The 22,611-nt window shown below is 34.3% G+C and overlaps 1 protein-coding gene across 1 annotated transcript in view; it reads left to right on the forward strand.

Moving 5' to 3' along the window:
• Positions 1 to 22,611, forward strand: part of LOC110464868 — a 42,146-nt gene that overhangs the window by 7,816 nt on the left and 11,719 nt on the right. Inside the window, exon 2 of the mRNA XM_021520317.1 lies at positions 17,556 to 17,991. Within this exon, the coding sequence (XP_021375992.1) occupies positions 17,556 to 17,991 (436 nt within the window). The remainder of the gene's footprint in view (positions 1 to 17,555; positions 17,992 to 22,611) is intronic.

Below are 22,611 nucleotides of genomic sequence, written 5' to 3' on the forward strand. Positions count from 1 at the left end.
GGGGGGGGGGGGGGGGGGGTAACTTTGTGATCGTGATAGGCATCTAATGTATCGACTAGCAGATTAGGTACCTTTCAATGCCCGTGCTTTTCTTAGTTGGCACTGGAATTCTCTGTCCTAGTCTAGTATCCAGTATTAATTCATCTTCCTCGGCTCTGTGAAAACCGTACAAATTGAGTCTCGTAATAACTCATACATGTACGTTAGCAAAACGTATGAACGTTTCCTTTGTCTGTTTATGCAGCAATAACTTTCCAAATATTGTTGAAGAACTGTGTCCTAGACTAAAACACTGTGTCACGTTATGTACTGTCTGTACAGCGCGATCAGCTGTCAGTGTTAATACTCTGAAAGTTTCTCACCTGCAATTGCAGTTGAAATCAAAATGTATCCCTGATATGGACAGACCAACGTACGTTTGTGTTTGTTTAACCGTCACTACTGTCTGTCTATTTCAGAAAGTTGAGAGTAAGACACATACTTGTACATGTGAATGCACCTATAAAATGTATGCATATGACACATTTACACTAATCGCCAGTGTAAGAAAATTATTTTTGAAAATCATATTCAAAACACTTTATTTTTCATAAAATTCAGTGATATGACTGCGCAGCTCACAGATATGCCATGTACGGATTTAGAATTAGATATTCCATTGAAACGGTACTCTATCGGACGTGTACTGACATGTTCTTTGACTCATATGAATGGAACCACATGATTGACAAGAAAAGTTAACCTGAATATTACGTACAAATGATTGTAACGTTGGATAATCGAGTTCACATTATACTGACAACGGGTGAACCAGTTGTTGTCATCTCCCACAAATCCTGAACGTTAAGCAGGCAATAACAACTATCATATGTTTACAATTAACCCACTGCCTTCCGCTCCTGGGCGATCGTTCAACGTTGAAACCAAATGTGAGGTGTTGCCAAACAAGGCTCTAGAAACACTGATAATAAAAGCGGGTCATGTTATAGTAATCACGTGGTAGTCAGTCGTTAAAAGCAGCTATTTAACAGACTTTGAATGATAATGCAAGGCCATATCAGAAAATTGATAACATAAAGGTATTTGTATTCATAAATCTTACCATGTAATAAGTTCGTAGATCAGCATAAATAAACCATTTTTGATTTTGAAACTTTTGTTTTTGCTATAATCACTTACATATTTATCAATATAATACAGCAGAACTCATGCATCTTGTCAGAAAATTAAAAACAAACACTCAATCTTATATGATCTAGTGTCATATAAACACAGGACGTTCGCAAATGAATAACGGAACGTTCTGTCTTGTGCCACAACGACACCATCGGCATGATCCATACTCATATACAGCTGTGATCATTACAACAATGCCTGCTGTCCTGACAGTGCCTTGTCATTGTTACGTCTTCACAGGCGTTTGTGACTTGGTTTGGGTTCCACGTATTCGCCACTACACCGGTCAATTAATTGGCTCAGTACATGCATACTGCAGTATGACACTGGTCACATTAATCTGACAATGGGTTAACTAATGGTTCCCAGGATGACAACGTCAAAAAAAGAGTTCTTCAGCAAAAACAATAGAAATATATTTATTTATACAGCTTCCCTGTATTGCCCGGGGGTGGGGATGAGGGGGGGGGGGGGGGTTATTTTCAAATATTCCCCAAAAAGGACAGGTAATACAGTATATACAAATTTACAAGTTAAGAGTACCAGTTTTGGTTCTCCGAGTCTGAATGGATGGTGAACAAAGTTGATTCCAGCAGTTGTCGTGATATAAATTGTAGCAGAACAAACATATAGTTGATTAGCTCATTAAACTTTACAAAAGGTCAATGGTTCCACCAGGGTCGTAACATATTGCGTGAAAGACAATGGCCGGTATTGTGTAAATGAGGAAAGAATAGAAAGGTTTATGTGCGCGGCACTTGCACTGCGGTTTTAAAATGAGATCCGCACTGCAGTATATTGTATCGGAGCTACGGCCGAGAATCTGTGAAGAAAGTTGTCCAATCCATAAAATTACAGGGTACGATTTCCTTGGTTGTTACAAGCAGCGTAGAATGCCTGTAAATGAGACTTTCTGGGGGGAAATTGTCCTCATTTGGGTTTCTCAAACTCAAGAATTTAACATTCACCTTCCTGCACTAATTTATAACCAGTATTAGCGGTATTTTTTACAGTTGCGATGGAACCCCGGATATTTATACAGCAAGTAGTTGCACAACTTTGTAATAAATAACAGGTTTCTAAACGTAGATCCCCAAGAGGAAGAGTTCCCGAATGTTTCATATTATACGCTTTATGCTAGACATACAATGTATGTACTGTTACAGTCGAATTGTGACTCGTCAATAGCTGTGAGTATGAGGCGCTTGATTATATTAGAGATCCTATAAATGAAAACATTGATGACGTCTTGCAGACTTAACCAGTGAACGCTTGTGAGTCTTTACATGTGCTATGCAAACATATGAGCGCCACTGATTGACTTGGTTCGTTTAGAAGGTTTCGGTAGGTGGTCTATTGTGTCAGTTGGTTTTGATACCCCTAGGGAATTCTAATTCTGTCTTCTGTATTTATCGACTATTGTCAAACCCAGGACTTGGTTTCTCATCACGTATTCTTGGATACAAATGACACTTGATCCTTTCCATGTTAGGAGAAACACTAACCGTGTCTTGTACATTGACCTAACTTGCGCCTATCCCAAAGAGGATGGTTTGGTGTACTATGGCATTAACGAAATCAAAACCTTCAATATGGATGATTAATATTCCGTTTGTAAGTTTAAGTATATCTAGCAATTTCAACTTTTTATGATATCAACCGTCACTGCGAATCTTAAAATTTTTTAGATACTTCACCGTTAATGTGATAAGGTTCGTTCCATATTTCGTGGATTTTGTATAAATCGTGATTACGACAAGACATTTTTGCGGCTTATGTTCTTATTATCATTCTTCTCTCGAGAGAAACACATATTTCACTAGATTTGAATAAGAGACAGAGGAATTATATATTGCCTGAGAAATCTGAAAGTGATTTTGTTTTAACTTGTGAACGATAGGGCCTTTGGTCTAGTGGGCGTTCGGACCATTAGACCTTTCGAATTTGAGGCGTTCGAAAAATTAAGCCTTTAGAATAGTGGGCGGACACCATGGAGAAATACCATAGTAACATAATAAAACTGATGTCTGATTGAAGGTGTCTTTAGTGTAATTGGAAATAAGATTGCTAGGTAGTATATATATATGTGTGTGTGTATATTAATCATATCACACATACATCCTGGAGTGACGGTAATGAGCAAGGCGTAACACAATATTAGAAGACATACAGATGATGCAGGAAACGGTGTCTGGATCGGCCTGCCAACATGTTATTACTTTTGCCATTTGACAGGAAGTGACGTTCAAGAAGGGAGGGAGATGGTCATAATACCTTTTTGAGATTTACCAACGGTCTATGTGCCTTACTAATATATATATAATGATGCACTTATTGACCATACGTGATACGTCGTTTTATTGTGGTAGGTGCAACATGCCCAGACTCTCTCGTGGGAGAGATTTATTTCACAATACAGCTGGTCATCAATCCTGAATATAAAGTAACATAGTATATATTGCCTTCACTAGACATAAGTAAGACATAATGTTGCCATGGATACTCATCATATGTGCCCCTCTGCTATAACGTTCAGTGAATCTCACAAATAAAATGATTACTATCTATCATACATCCTCTTTATTGAACAGTCGTTATGTTGAATGGAATATTGGTTAAAGGGCATACAGGACTTGGACACATGAAAACTGTTTTCATTTCTATGATGAACATGGACCGGAAGGAAAGTTTGAGCCAGTGCATTTCGATAAAATATACTCTTGGCCAAAGTTTTAAAAACACTCAAAGGACTTTACCATTTCAATAATAGAAAACATAGCTTTACTCAAAGAGTTCTTGATGTTCGGAACAGTTTCCGTCTGCAATTTATTCAATCCCACACGGCGGTAAATTTTTGGGAAACCATGAAAAACTTGATTTGTAGTATGGACAAATTGTATTGTTACAGACACAAAGACATAACTGTCTTCGTCCACTAATGTCCTATCCAATCCTATTAAGGATCCTTGTAGAACTTCACGGCCGGTTTTCCTATAGACAGTATCCTCCTCTTTCTTCCTTTTGTATATAAATGTTATATATTTAGGCTATAATACACTTCCTTTGACCAGGTAGCTCAATCGTTTACGGCGAGAGTATATAATCTTAAGTCCAGTGTTCGAATCCTGGTCTAGCCCCGCTAATGTTTTTTACTGTTTTGGTGAATATATTTTGTTTATTTCATCTTCATTATTTTTCATAAAAGTACCGCAAGGTATGGTTTTCTTTTCATAAATGATTTATTAGAGCTATAGTCATGCTTGAAAAACCTGTTCCCAATATTGCAATACCGTTTTTAGCAGTGGTACATGGATCCTTAGATAAAGAGATTTGGTGATGAATCGTGAAAAGAGCAAAAGGAAATGTATATAGGGGATAGGAAACGTTATAAGGAACATTATGTCATTTTTGAATTATGTATAATATAACGTGAATGAACACTATTATAAATATCTGACATTTCTTTTATATAATTCAAGAAACATGAAACCATCCATACGATATGGCACTTCATTGTAACAAAACAAAGATGTGTCTTCAGCGGTTTTTGTATTGGTTCAATATAGCTAATCAGGCAATAGATACAGATGGTCCTGAACGGAAAACTTACACTTTTCATACCCTGTCGTCTGTTAACCTGTTATACGTAGAGGTTACACAACGAGTGGTTGTTGTATATGGTATTTCTTTCACTCGAGTTAGTTATTTTTCAAAAGTTACAAAAAACACGAGCTTTAGCGAGTGTTTTTTGTAACTTTGAAAAACAACTAACGAGAGTGATAGAAATACCATATACAACAACCACGAGTTTGTGTGACCTGTTTCTACCACAATAGAAAATATTCGGAGGAAATTGACATGTTCTGTATATTTGCGTATGTGTTTTGTTTACGATATCAGTTGGGGCGTTAGGTTATGATCTGTAGTAAAATGCCGCTAATTAATATGCAAAAATGACAATTTTAGGAATATGTGGAAATATTATGATTTATTACAAATCAAAACAAGTACGTAACAAATTTATTGTCTTCAATGCAATTAATTTATAGTAACCAATATAAGAAATGTATTATCACAAAAACAAAGACCAACTACTTTCTGTGTATCATCATTTCTGCATCCGGATGAAGCGGCTTTCCTGCCAAATTGTCCATTCAAAGGAGTCCCATAGATTCGGGTGGGACTATAAAGAGATTTGGAGGTCGACATCATGATCTTATTTGGAATTGTGCTGATTTGTGTGATGTGAATGGTTTTGACAATGCTCATGTATGTCACTTGATGAGTATGCTTGGCAACACTATTTCTCTTAATTAGGTAATGTGAAGGGAATGCCTAACAAAATGCAATAATGTTTCATCACACCGGGAAATGCTTTCCCCGATCTTAATATATATCGAAAGAACTTGAATAAAATAAATGTGAAGTATAACGTTTTGAGAATATAAATCATTAAGACCAGTAATCTGGGATTCCACATTAGAGAAAGCGTAACTACTGCCAACAATAATACATTAACTGAAGTGCCAACAGAACCGTAATTCAAATTAAAAATCGATAAAAATGGACAAAATATAAACAATAGAAGTAATGTCACGTGTTCATGGCGAGACATTGGGCTATTGACAATGAAACAACAAGACACACCCATGAGCATTGTCAAAACCATTCACACGACACAAATCAGCAAACGAGGTCATGATGGCGACCACTAAACTTCTCTATAGTCTTACTCAAATCTATTGAAATCCTGTACTACGAGTTTGACTGTAAGCAGCCCACATCTATCATTGAAAGCATGACAATCGGAGCAAGCCCTGGAATACCGAATCAGCTGAGAGCAGGGATATTACTTTCAAGAAAGGGAAATTGTTTTGATTAGGAAATCGAACTGCGTTCCCATTATTGCACAGCTTAGTAGCACATGCCATTGTTGCTCATGTTGTAAGGGAAAGTGGAGGTAAGCAGCTGAAATGGAAGAGTCTGTAGTGCAATTGATTTCAAAATCAAGGAGCTAAGCATATAACGATCCAGGTGGTCATACGTATTTGAATAATGGTGGTATATTTAAGCTTTGGCGGATTTTTTGTATGGATAATACTGATGATAATGAGATCAATACTGTTGTTGGAAATGGGATTTTTATCAAATTTTGAGTTACCGGATAGTCGCAACTATCTGTATCACCTTAGCTGTTGAAAGGAGGTTAAACCCTACACAACCACCAACCAACCGTGTGAACAGGCTTAATGTTTGTAACATCATCAATAATTTTATTAAGTCTCCCAGCTTGGTTCTAAATGTTGCCAGGAATGATTTAGTAGAATTTTGTTATAATGTTCGTAATACAGAGGAAGGAAATGAATACAGAAATCATATGACATCGCCTCACGGATTTTAACTGTACTTAAATAAGCTCGCTGTGAAGATTTAATGGACTGCTTTGATTTTTAAGTAGAAAACATTTGTATTGCTAACACTTAATGCTCTTTCTTAATATGTTCATGATTTGTTTCAAGGTTATCTAGGACATATCATATATTCATAGTTGAATTCGTAAGAGTAAGGCAATGAGTAAGCATGGAAGATACGGAAATTACAATGTATATCAATATAGAATCTTAATAAATCTGCCAGAGATATCTAAGTTCATGATCGAGTAACAGTATAAAATATAAGTGGCTGACACCAACGAAGTAAAAATTGACATCAATGTAAAAATGTATGAGATTGACATCTATGCATAAGAGATTGACATTAGCGTATAATGAACATCAATATATAAATATTGACACGTAAGTATAAATGATTGACGTCAGCTAATAATGGTTGACATCAAATTATTAATTATTGACATTAACGAACAGGTGATTAACATCACTGGATAGGTGGCTGACAACAACTTATCTCACAAATTTTCGACAGAATAAACATAAATTTGATTGATAGGGAAACCATTAATGTGATTGACAGCATACACATTAATGTGACTAACAGCATACACATTAATATGACTAACAGCATACACATGAATGTGATTGACAGCATACACATGAATGTGATTGACAGCATACACATTAATGTGATTGACAGCATACACATTCATGTGATTGACAGTATACACATTAATGTTATTGACAGCATACACATTAATGTGATTGACAGCATACACATTAATGTGTATGCTGTCAATCACATTCATGTGTATGCAGTCAATCACATTCATGTGTATTCTGTCAATCACATTAATGTGTCTGCTGTTAATCACATTAGTGTGTATGCTGTCAATCACGTTCATGTGTATGCTGTCAATCACGTTCATGTGTATGCTGTCAATCGCATTAATGTGTATGCTGTTAATTACATTAATGTGGATGCTGTCAATCACATTAATACGTATGCTGTTAAGCACATTAATGTGTATGCTGTTAATTACATTAATGTGGATGCTGTCAATCACATTAATATGTATGTTGTCAATCACATTAATGTGATTGACAACATACACATTAATGTGATTAACAGCATACACATTAATGTGATTAAAAGCATACACATTAATGTAATTGACAGCATACACACTAATGTGATTGACAGTAACACATTAATGTGATTGACAGCATACACATTAATGTGATTGACAGAATACACATTAATCTGATTAACAGTATACACATTAATGTGATTGACAGCATACACATTAATGTGATTAACAGCATACACATTAATGTGATTGACAGCATACACATTAATGTGATTGACAGCATACACATTAATGTGATTGACAGCATACACATTAATGTGATTAACGGCATACACATTAATGTGATTAACAGCAAACACATGAATGTGATTAACAGCATACACATTCATTTGATTAACAGAATACACATTGATATGATTAACAGAATACACATAAATGTGATTAACAGAATACACATTAATGTGATTGACAGCATACACATTAATGTGATTAACAGCATACACATGAATGTGATTGACAGCATACACACTAATGTGATTAACAGCATACACATTAATGTGATTGACAACATACACATTAATGTGATTAACAGCATACACATTCATTTGATCAACAGAATACACATTGATATGATTAACAGAATACGCATAAATGTGATTAACAGAATACACATTAATGTGATTAACAACATACACATTAATGTGATTGACAGTATACACTTTCATTTGATTACCAGCATACACATTAATGTGATTAACAGAATACACATTAATATGATTAACAGAATACACAGAATACACATTAATGTGATTAACAGAATACACATTAATGTGATTGACAGCATACACATTTGACAGTATACACATTAATGTGATTGACAGCATACAGTAATGTGATTGACAACATACACATTAATGTGATTAACAGCATACACATTAATGTGATTAACAGAATACACATTAATATGATTAACAGAATACACAGAATACACATTAATGTGATTAACAGAATACACATTAATGTGATTAACGGTATACACATTAATGTGATTAACGGCATACACATTAATGCGATTGACAGCATACACATTAATGTGATTGACAGTATACACTTTCATTTGATTACCAGCATACACATTAATGTGATTAACAGAATACACTTTAATGTGATTAACAGAATACACATTAATGTGATTAACAGCATACACATTGGTGTGATTAACAGCATACACATTAATGTGATTAACAGAATACACATTAATATGATTAACAGAATACACAGAATACACATTAATGTGATTAACAGAATACACTTTAATGTGATTAACAGAATACACATTAATGTGATTGACAGCATACACACTAATGTGATTGACAGTAACACATTAATGTGATTGACAGCATACACATTTGACAGTATACACATTAATGTGATTGACAGTATACACATTCATTTGATTAACAGAATACACATTAATGTTATTAACAGAATACACATTAATGTGATTAACAGAATACACTTTAATGTGATTAACAGAATACACATTAATGTGATTAACGGTATACACATTAATGTGATTAACGGCATACACATTAATGCGATTGACAGCATACACATTAATGTGATTGACAGAATACACATTAATCTGATTAACAGTATACACATTAATGTGATTGACAGCATACACATAAATGTGATTGACAGCATACACATTAATGTGATTGACAGAATACACATTAATCTGATTAACAGTATACACATTAATGTGATTGACAGCATACAGTAATGTGATTGACAACATACACATTAATGTGATTAACAGCATACACATTCATTTGATTAACAGAATACACATTAATGTGATTAACAGAATACACATTAATGTTATTAACAGAATACACATTAATGTGATTAACAGCATACACATTAATGTGATTGACAGTATACACATTAATGTGATTGACAGCATACATATGAATGTGATTGACAGTATACACATTAATGTGATTAACAGCATATACATTAATGTGATTGACAGTATACACATTAATGTGATTGACAGCATACAGATTAATGTGATTGAAAGCATACACATTAATGTGATTGACAGCATACACATTAATGTGATTAACAGCATACACATTAATGTGATTGACAGCATACACATTAGTGTGATTGACAGCATACACATTAATGTGATTTGCAGTATACACATTATTGTGATTGACAGCATACATATTAATGTGATTCACAGCATACACATTAATGTGATTGACAGCATACATATTAATGTGATTCACAGCATACGCATTAATGTGATTGACAGCATACACATTAATGTGATTAACAGCAAACACATGAATGTGATTAACAGCATACACATTCATTTGATTAACAGAATACACATTAATATGATTAACAGAATACACATTAATGTTATTAACAGAATACACATTAATGTGATTGACAGCATACACATTAATGTGATTAACAGCATACACATTCATTTGATTAACAGAATACACATTAATGTGATTAACAGAATACACATTAATATGATTAACAGAATACACATTAATGTTATTAACAGAACACACATTAATGTGATTGACAGCATACACATTAGTGTGATTGACAGCATATACATTAATGTGATTGACAGTATACACATTAATGAGATTGACAGTATACACATGAATGTGATTGACAGAATACACATGAATGTGATTGACAGCATACATATCAATGTGATTGACAGCATACACATTAATGTGATTGACAGCATACGCATTAGTGTGATTGACAGCATACAAATTAATGTGATTGACAGTATACACATTAATGTGATTGACAGTATACACAGTAATGTGCTTAACAGCATACATATTAATGTGATTGACAGCATACACATTAATGTGCTTAACAGCATACACATTAGTGTCATTGACAGCATACACATTAATGTGATTAACAGCAAACACATGAATGTGATTAACAGCATACACATTCTTTTGATTAACAGAATACACATTAATATGATTACAGAATACACATTAATGTTATTAACAGAATGCACATTAATGTGATTGACAGCATACACATTAGTGTGATTGACAGCATACACATTAATGTGATTATGTGTTTGACTGCATACACTTTAATGAGATTGACAGCATACACATTAATGTGATTAACAGTATACACATTAATGTGATTGACAGCATACACATAAATGTGATTGACAGCAAATACATTACTGTGATTAACAGCATACACATTAGTGTGATTAACAGCATACACATTAGTGTGATTAACAGCATGCACATTAATGTGATTGACAGCATACACATTAGTGTGATTGACAGCATACACATTAATGTGATTATGTGATTGACAGCATACACATTAATGTGATTGACAGCATATACATTAATGAGATTGACAGCATATACATTACTGTGCTCAACAGCATACACATGAATGTGATTGACAGCATACACATAAATGTGATTGACAGCAAATACATTACTGTGATTAACAGCATACACATTAGTGTGATTAACAGCATACACATTAATGGGATTGACAGCATACACATTAATGTGATTAACGGAATACACATTAATGTGATTAACAGCAAACACATGAATGTGATTAACAGCATACACATTCATTTGATTAACAGAATACACATTAATGTGATTAACAGAATATACATTAATGTGATTGACAGCATACACACTAATGTGATTGACAGCATACACATTAATGTGCTTAACAGCATACACATTAATGTGATTGACAGTATACACATGAATGTGATTGACAGAATACACATGAATGTGATTGACAGCATACATATTAATGTGATTGACAGCATACACATTAATGTGATTAACAGCATATACATTACTGTGATTAACAGCATATACATTACTGTGATTAACAGCAAACACATGAATGTGATTAACAGCATACACATTCATTTGATTAACAGAATACACATTAATGTGATTAACAGCATACACATTAATGTGATTAACAGCAAACACATGAATGTGATTAACAGCATACACATTCATTTGATTAACAGAATACACATTAATGTGATTAACAGAATATACATTAATGTGATTGACAGCATACACATTATTGTGATTGACAGTATACACATTAATGTGATTAACGGCATACACATTAATGTGATTAACAGCACACACATTAACGTGATTGACAGTATACACATTAATGTGATTGACAGTAGACACATGAATGTGATTAACAGCAAACACATTAATGTGATTGACATCATACACATTAATGTGATTGACAGTATACACATTAATGTGATTGACATCATACACATTAATGTGCTTAACAGCATACACATTTATGTGATTGATAGCATAAACATAAATCTGATTGACAGCATTAACATGAATTTGATTGATATTATAATCACCTTAATTCTGACAGTATAAAATTGATATTTCCAGAAACGAGTACAGCAATCAAAAGAGATATTACAAGAAAGATTGCTACGGTATACATGTGTAATGAGTGTCCCCGAGTGAAGTGGGGGAGGGGCTGTATTTCCGGAACCTCAAATAGATCAAGCACTACATCAAACGAGCTGAAGCTCCCTGTTATTCCAGTCGAGTAGAGCATATTGACGTTTTAATAGCCAACGAAGATTTTTCATGGCCATTTAATGTGAAAATGTGATCTTCAGCGCCACATGTCGTTATTGCATGTAACTAGATCTTACTGAAGTATCATCGGATGGCAGAGGCATTCTTGTTATGACATGTGTAAGTCTTCATCGACGCTTGTACAAATGATTTAATTATTTCTGTCATTTTCCCAATAGAGTGATAGCTAATTAACGAGAGGAGCCAGTCGATTGATGTTGAATATTTGGTGACGTATAATCAGAGGCAATAGAAAACACCATCAGATAAAAACACGTTGATGACGTGCATCAGTCTGAATAAGCGAGGTTTCATTGTACGAGAGTTTGTGCGTTACAACGAACAGAAAGTCTGAATTGATGAGGTGTCATTGTGCAAGTTTTTTTTTCTATAATGTAGATGTTTCATTGTATAATGGTTTCACGAAACAGAAAATTCGTATTGGAGAATAATATAAAGGTTTTATCATACAGCAAACAAAAATACTAGTTTTGGCTAGGTTTCTTTGCATAAAAGTTTAATTTCCCCCAAAAAGTTTAAATTGATGAGTTTATCCTGTAAAATGGGTTGATCGTACTGAATGAAGTTTGGAAATGCCTATTCGGTTATAGAAACACTGCCTATAACGATGAAAAAGTATTCATTATTCTAATGAAAAGTCTATATATATTGTTCCAAACCATTGCCTATTCTGTCATAAAAGTCTGGTCCTGTTCTCATTTTAAACAAATGTCTATTCTGTATTATAATGGTGCATAGCTCGTTATATATTCATTAATTATTCTGTTATAAATTCAATTAGGTTCACGAAGTCAGGGAAACCTAAAGCAAATGTTAGATGCTAATAAGCTGAGTGAGTGTTTACGACTTAGTACATAAGGATACCTCCCTGTGAGACCTATTATATTACCTTGTATACGATGCATGTTGTCGAAATCTGAGATATTTTATAGGCTACCGTCTGTCGCCTGAGTTTTCTTTATTTTTATCAATAAAATGTTGCTGAGACGAACAAAACTAGCATTGAAATAAAAAGTACATATGAAAACAATAATATGAAAGTAAAACAGATACTTACTTTATTTTTGGAGATATTGAGTTTATAATTCATTTATCTCTAAAGGAAGATAACTTTTAATGTGTGCACATACATATACCTCTTCGCTAAACTTCACTCCATCATCCTTTATATTGCAACACGGTTTGGTATCCTATAACGACAGTTATTTTTCTCTGTGAGTTTTTAAGGTGTGATGCGAGGCTTGGCGACAAATACTTTTTTGTCTGTGTCTTTTCTCGCCGTTGAAAACAGTGTAACGCATATCCATTTTAAGCATTTAACACTCTCAGCGTGATTATGTTACACTAAAAAGTGTCGATAACCATATAACAAAAGATGTCGAGGCAGAATAAGCAGATAATGCCATTCCGGACTGATGTATAATCTAAGCCTGGGAGTGGTGCAACATATTGGAAAACCTTGTTGTTTTGTTAGCTCTACCGTAAAGGAAGTATGTGCGAGTTTACTTTCATTTTTTGTATATATTTAAAATTACAATACACTGTCGATTGGAAACCAAAGTTAATGGAAAGACTTGACCCTTCGTCTGCGATTAACTCTGCGAGCTATTGTAAGCATCAGCGTCAACGTAACGCCTTGCTTGATGTTACATTGTGACATTTTTAGACGCTCGTGCTTTGTGGTGTTAATTTAAGGTGGATGAGACGGACGGATAGGGCGTACTAATGCGCCACGTGCATCTGGAATGGTTTCACGTGCATTTAGTTGTGAGATATATGGCACTACAACTCGAGGAGAATTAACAACAAAGCAGTATAAACTATTGTAATAGACGCTTCAACACCAAAAATACCATGGTAACTGTCTACTTAATTCACATGTACGTGTGAAAGGAATGTGAGATCATGTGAGAAGGTTAACGCCAAGGTTAGAACTAATTTATGTGTGCCTGTGGCATGGTCCACAGTGAGACATATCGACCTTGTTACCTCTAATACCGGAGCTATTGAATGTTTCAACGTTTGCTAGCGAGTAAATGGTTAGCCAACCGGAGGATTTCAATTATCGTTGTTAATTTGTTTTTATTTATTTATGGCCCAACATTGCATATAAAAACAATAAAATACAATTTCATATAAAATTTTAGGCTTAAAAATAGTTAATAATTTTACAAAAAACAAACAATTTACAGCAAATATTCAACAATCGTTCTAGAGTTATTACCCGACGGTAATGATCGTGATGGGTAATAAAGGGAATAGCAAGTATAGAAACTTAGGAGCTCTCGTTAATTGTTTGGTGTGTTCACGTCAAAAAGTTGTACCTCAGCCTGTATCATATACGTTACGAATTAAATTGAATGATCACTGGCGTGATTTACTCAATCTTTCTAGTGCGGGTTGGTAGACGTGCTACGGCGCTGTGAAGCTTTAGTAGACGGCTACGTGATGGAAATAGTTAGTGTATCGGATATATCACAATGCCTGACATTGTCCGCGTCCACACTAGAGATAACAGGCAAATTTACCAAAGTCTTGGTTTAGACTAAAACAATCAAAAACGTTAAAAAATATCGAATTGCTATCAACATGATTTGTCAATAGTATCTACCTGTATTTCAGCGTTCAGTGAGCTAGCACCGGTTCCCTAGATTCTTTACAGCTGAGGTTGCCTTAAAAGCTGTTGCATTAATCTTTAGCTGGAGAACCTGGGTATGCAGACACTCGGGAAAAAGACGATTAGTTCTGTCTTTTCGCGATAAAACTAAAGCCTGTTGCCGTTCACGCAGGTACTGATTGATGTCTGTTAGACAAGCTTCCAGACGTTCTGATATGGTGTCTTAGCTGTCTTTTGGTTTGATACGCAGTTTGATGTGTGTGTCATCAACGTAACAATGATCGAGAAATCTCCCTAACCGGTTTGGAATACATCGACACCTGAATTATACCGAAATGTAGGATTTTCTTCTCTGAAGAAGTAGATCATCTGGCAACGCATTGTCATGTTTGCTCAGATGGGATTGCATATTTATGATAAATACATGCTTTCGTAACTTACTTCGATCTAGCAGCGTAAATTATTGCTTTTAGTTTGGGCAATAATATCACAAAATATTGAAATATTATTGAAGGGATACAGTCATAATTTATCACAATATTTTTTATAGTGGAAACACAACCCTGCTTGTCTGGTTACAAGATCAAATTCAGCATTCCCCATCCTTTACCTAATACTGGAAGATTATGCATGTTTTGTGTTTGCTATCTGTTTCGTTATTCCTTTGAACCTTATTGAATTCCTTAACAAGATTCTACCATTTTAACAGTATACGGCTTCTGCTTAAATAAAATGTACTAATAACACTAATTTTATGACCTTTGTTCCTACTTATGTACATCATTTTTAATCCTACATGTACATGTTTATAGCCTCAAAGGTCGTTCTGTTATTAAGGATGAATAAACAGCGATACTTGTCTAATCCTAACATCATTCTAACCAATAAGTCCGTTAAGAATGTATAGCTTAATGGATTAGACATATTCAATATACATAAGGATTGAATCGCTGCATCCGTCAATGTATATTAAAATCATCGAAACATAAAGATTAACATAGGGAAATAGGAAGTGCCAAATGAACATGATTTATGGACGTTCTCTTTAATAGTAATGACAAACATTATATTTTTCGGTTAAGTTTTGTGGTTAACACGGTGTTCGTTACATACGCTTAGAAACATTTTATTATTACATAGATATCAGGTTTAAACATAATAACGGAATGTTCAGGTATAGTTTACATGTTGAAGAAAACATTTGCAAGAGTATGCAAAGGAATTACCACCTCTGTTGACATTGTTGAGAAACACATTGTAGGTAGCCGTTTTATCGTGACTATTGTTAACTAAGTGGGGGAGGAATGATGATAGCTATAGACCGGAAGTTGTAATTAAAGGCATTGTCTTTTGATAAAGTTCATTAGACAAAGCAAACAGAGCGATCGTACGTAGATACACAACCTTTCCTACAGTTAGGACAACATCTTATCGCTAGAGCGCGGCATCACAGTGACAATGTAGACACGATTACAAATGTTTAATGACCCATTGTGGGTAAACTAGGAATTATCTTTGACCATTGAACAATGCTTTATATAATATTTTAAAATAACTGTTGGCGTTTAGATTAGATATTGCAAGAAAGACATAGAAAGTCATTGCTAACCATGTCTGGTGTTTCTCCTCATCACTGGATCGTTGGAGGCGAAATCTATTGGGATCTCTATAGAATCAGAGCTCTTTGTATATGTTCTTTTACTGTGGGGACATTGATCGAACCAAAAATAGTATCTACTCTGTATTGATTACATTCTATAGCCTATATCTGTTATATTTGTCCTTTTTTTCCAAGATATCGCTCTTGACATCTGTCTGTCGCAATATGACATTTATATGATGCAATAACCAAAAAAAACTCTGCAAACTAACAAAATATCAATGAGACAGTTATAGAATAAAACAAAAAAACACGTTACAGGTTTCATTATCATGTGTTCATAGAATATTTTACCACTAATAATTTCGCTCCTTTTCTGCGTTTTTTCCAGAAAAATTGTGAATACTTTGATATTTTTCGCAAATGCGTAGCACGAGCGCGAATCATAGAAAACTATATCTACTAACTCCAGGATTGAACATTAATGATATTCACCAAGATACCAATAATGAGTCCATCCCCTTTCAAAAACAATGTCGAGACAAAGAATATTAATGCCGTTGTTTGTTGTTGTTCAACCTAATCACTGCTCACTCATTTTATCTGGGTTATTAAAAATGATAACAGTCATTCACAGAAATTCAAAGCCATTCGTATGAGCTTCTGGAAATATGGGGTGTATAAACTTTATTTATTTTAAATGAACCAAACCACTCTTACTGGAACGGATGTTTGCATTCATGGGGTCTTGAAGTGGGATGAAATCTGAGTACCCGGATAAAACAAACATTTGAACCCATACCTTTGTTTGTTCGATGGGGGAATAAAACCCCGGCTGTCTTAGTAAAAGGCTAGCACGCTATCCACTGCATCACTAGACCACCCATCTGGGGTTTATATTATCGGAGTATAAATACATGAGTTAGAATTGTATTTTAATTTTGTATGTGCATATTTCTGTTACAGGACGAGTCGCCAGACACATATGGACACATGTATGACTCGGAAGAGAGTGTACCACAATACAGAGACAACACACGTGTTACACAACTGGTGGAATCACCAGAAGAGGCCTTCCGAATGATAGAAGCAATGAAGGCAAGGACTCGAAGAAGAATGTCTCCATTTTCCGCAATGAGGGGAAAAAAGAGTGTATCTGAGAGTCAAGAAAAACACAACATGGATAAAGCCATTCGGGGAAAGCGAACGATACAAGACGAAAGTGACAATGGTTCTTATGACCTCCAAAAGAGAGCAGCTTATTTCAAGGCGATGAAGTCATCGCTACGTGGGAAAAGAATGGTGCCAGCTTATTCCAGCCCTGTCTCAGAATTCGAGTACCAACTACTGCTGCAGAAGGTGCTAGCGGCTGCGATGTCGCTGTCCGGGAACAGGAACGGTGGTAAGTTGATTGAATTGACATTCATGACATTCATACCCACAAAAACTCCTTTTTCAACCCTTTATGAACCAAAATATTGTCTCATCTCAATGTACTGTATTATGTATTTGTGTAAAACTTTAACACCTAATAGGACAGATGTATTGGTATATGATCGAGAGAATCGAGCAAAAAAAGAATCCTGTTTCAAGAACCCCAAAAACGCAGCAAAATCTCTAGATTATAGTACAGATTGTTTCCAGTCTTTTTAAATTAATAAGATTAGTCACGTATGGATGCATCTACACTGAATAATAAACAATAGACTTGTTTTCTTTTTGGTTCCGCGTGGCCAGTAAATCGAACGATACATATTTCTGAGATACCATCATTTCCCAATTTGTTTGTGTTGAAGGGCCATTGTAAGACTGAAACCTCAAACATCTGCGTCGCTCGCTTTTTTCGCAACTAGTTAACGACTTAATCGTAATAGCTGTACATTGTGACGAGGTATGGAGAGCTTTGCGAATGACATATGTAAAACAGTGAGTTCCGATCATGATCCCAATCCTCCTGTCAGAGTACCACCCCAGAGTGTGGCTGAATTAACCAATTTCCGTCTTAATAAATACATTTAGTCAACAAGGTTACCATACTCCGAATATCACACTGCAAGTTACAAGCACAAGAACACTTCCGGTTTGGCATTTCCGTTATTAATCCAATAACGTTGAGTGCTTTCAATAATAACCACATTCTTTCTGATAGGTTAATCCCCATTTTTATTACCTCGCTCTGCCATTTATGGTGACGAACAGAGGTTAATCGTGTTTTCTGAAAGAAGGTTTTTATTACTGAGTCTGTATGGATTCGTTGGTCAGCTGACTTTACGAGTGCAGTCAGCTCATGGAATTCTATTGACGGATCAAAATATTTCCGTTTTAACATTAAACTTTTTTAAAGTGACATATTTTTTTTTAGAACGTTTTAATTCATTGAGTTTACTTTCATATTAAGTCTACATAATGTACTGTTCAATTCACTTAGTGTTATCACCTCTTTTTGTGTATCTGCTAAACAAAGCTATTTGGTATTATTGATCGTGAGGCGAGATTGGTTGGATTCCATTTCTGGATATCGTTTAGGAAGTTATCAAGGTATCCTGTCAACATAGCATGACGTTAAATCGTCCGATCTGTCTAAATGATTCAAATAATGACAATTTGGCGAACTCAGAGGAATAGCAGAGATTGACACAGCATCGTATCCAAACACATCAAAGACGATTAAGTGAGGTTCCAAGGACATTTTGACGTTAATCCGGGTCATCCTATTTCTATCCCATTACTTACAAAGACTATGTCACTCAAACGCGTGATGTCCTTGGGAGAGACATGTGCCATTTTGATATACACAAACATAATAAATGTGGCTGTGATATGGACATAATAAATCTAATTTAATTTCAAAGCAATTTTATTGTATTCAAAAAAACACAATTGGATTAGGCACAGTCATTGCCTATAAAAGCCCTTTCCAGAGAAAATACACACATTTCATACATTCATATATACATAAATATATATAGAGAGAGTATTATAGAGAAGATGTAGTATATGTTCGAATGAATAGGAGAATACTAGAACCATTTAATACATGTTCACACAAAATAATATCTAGAATATCATAGATTTTAACATTTCAATTAATATAGTCTATTTACTTCAATTATTAATAGCCTAGTGTTTGGTGGGAGACACTTCAAAGGCACTGTCACTATACACATTGCCATCCTCCCCAATTACAGAGTTATTGTTATAAAAAAGCAAATACAAACACATTGTTATATGATTTTTAGTATAGTTTAAGCTAAAAACTTACAGATTTGTCAATAAACTCCAGAACACATGAGAGAATTAATTTATTTGATTCACTGCTAAGGTTCATATCACCCTTAGTGAAAGTAACAGCATTTAAGATGATGTTGTCAATTTCGTTATAAAAAGATAACGCATTGAATAAAACTTATCTTTCATCTATATATTTGGGGCAATTGAGGAAGAAGTGATTTGCATCTTCAATAGTATAACCACAGTCACATTTAGGGTTATCTGTAAGATGATCATTATATAAATCTGTAGTTGACATAATGTTATATTCAACTTCCTGGAGCCACCGTATTTACAAATATCCGTACAGTTAGATGGTTTCAAAACGTGTGTACTTTCCTTAAGTAATTCCAGTTTTAACTGGCTCAATGAAGTGAGTTTTGGAAAAATACAGTCTGGCCTATTCCATAGAGACATCATTCTAGGAAAAAATATTTTTTTTGTACAAGTTGGTCCTGCACAAGGGAACAATAACGTTTCTATGATGTCTAATGCGAGTATTAATTAATATCATTATTAAAATATGGTAAAATACAATCATAAAGATGGTCAGGACTGTCATGCTGCAGTACCTTGAAAAATAATATACATTGGAAATTATCACGTCTTATTTTTAGTTTATCTACACCAACTTCCTTATATATTAAGTTATGACTTGTACCTCTTCTCAAACCTGATATAATTCTGAGACATTCTAATTGGACTGATTCCAATAAGTCACTTTCACCCTGGGTGCAATTATTCCACACAGCACAAGCATATTCAATTGTTGGTCTTATAAAAGATTTATAAATTATTTCAAAAGATTTTCTATCTAGCTTGTGTTTGAGCATTCGCATTATTTGTAGTTTTGTACAGCTTTTTCCATATATATTTATAATTTGATCAGACCATGATCCACGACTATTAAAAAGCAAACCAAGATGTTTATGATTTTTGACATTTATAACAACACTATTTGAGAATACCAAATCTGAATGAGATGTCTCAGAATTATTTTTATTAGACATTAGTAATGATTCAGTTTTACTTGGATTAAATGATATTCCCCATTTATCAGCCCAGATAGACATTCTCCTTAAATCCTCATTAAGAATATCTGCAGCATGTCTGCCATCACCATCTATCAAAACGTAAAGAGAAGTGTCACCAGCAAAGAGTTTGACATGGGAGTGGAGTTCATAAATCAAATGAACTTACAGAGTCGGTTATACCGTATCTTAAATGCTAGATACTACCTTACACACATTAAACATGTATTTCTGTGTTGTGGTTATCTCCTTATAAAACTACCTTACTAAGTAAGTGTTAATTACTGAAGTGATGTCACTATATGTTGTGATGTGTGCATTTCAAATGTGTTCATTAAAAAAAGCCATGATTATCATTCGCAAGAAGCTCTGCATGTTTCGTAGTATTTTTCTTTTAAAAAATGATAATACGCGTCATAGAAGCAAAACATAACCTTCAAGGTTTTAGAAATGCATTACCATATATAATCTAGTGAAAGTGATGGTGTGCTCAAAACAATGTCATTCTCAAGATATTTACAACAACAAAATGATGTGACTAAGGGGAAAAGCATTGTTTTTATTGCCATAAACCCAAAGAAAACTTTGATATCGAACAGTTTCATTTTAGTATTGACATTTGTTGTCTGATAAACATCATCGTATTACAATTACAACAGAAAATTGGTTCTATAAATACCATTTGCTCTTATCAGTTACCAACTGTTCCATAGGGTTTCCCAATCCGGTAATGGCTGTCCATTATCTAAAAAGATATAAGATACAAAACAAAAGTGTTACATCTAATGTCATGCTCTTTTTAGAGGACTCATGTGGGACCTTGTAGAATGGAGCACTGGCGGTAGTAGTATTGCGGCTCCCATTCCTTTCGATCTTTACCGTTCTTTCTTTTCCACTTTTGTCTTCATAGTCATTTTTGGTTAGTAGAAAACATAATTGACCGGTAGAGATCTAATACTCTGGTGTCTATACGCTTGGTGTGTCCATTGTGTTGGTGTCATTGTTATAATGACCAAAGCTGTTTCAAATGCATACCAACAGATATTTGATTCCTTGATATGTAGCTTAATATCTTAATGCAGAATTGGTTACTTTTCTCTCTGTTTCTGCCTTTCATCGTCTTCTTTTGACCCTAGACATATGAAAATGCATTTTGAATTATACGTCTTAAAGGAATTGTGTTTATGTATTTTGAACGAAAATTAATAAGTGATTATTATGCAATCATATTTCACAATAATAGAAAAAGTTATCTCTGTAATGATTGATTCAATATACCATGAATAATAAATTATGAAATGAAATATCGAGCAATCTATATACAGTTACTCCTACGCTTGAATTAAGAACTAAAAACACATTGTAAAGACAACCTTGAGATAGAAATAATACCTGACATACAATTGCTGTAAATGATAATTACTGAGGAGGCATGACTCTTTATATAATTCAAAACAATTACATGCGACATATTCATAAGAATAAAGACGATTCAAGTTATTATTGCCGGTTTGAATTATATATGGCAAAAATAATGAGACTTACAAATTGCAATAGGTTAGGCATTCTATCATATATCTATAGTTCATCTTTAAAAATGTTTTATGTTTCACGAACATTTTTATTAGAGCTTAATTACCCTCTGATATTCTTTTTCTTTGGTTGGAACTCATTTGTTCTGTGTAAGAAGAAATGTATTGCATATCTGCCTACAGTATCTT

Source organism: Mizuhopecten yessoensis, unplaced genomic scaffold, assembly GCF_002113885.1.
Source record: "Mizuhopecten yessoensis strain PY_sf001 unplaced genomic scaffold, ASM211388v2 scaffold11039, whole genome shotgun sequence".
In the NCBI taxonomy this organism is placed as follows: domain Eukaryota; kingdom Metazoa; phylum Mollusca; class Bivalvia; order Pectinida; family Pectinidae; genus Mizuhopecten; species Mizuhopecten yessoensis.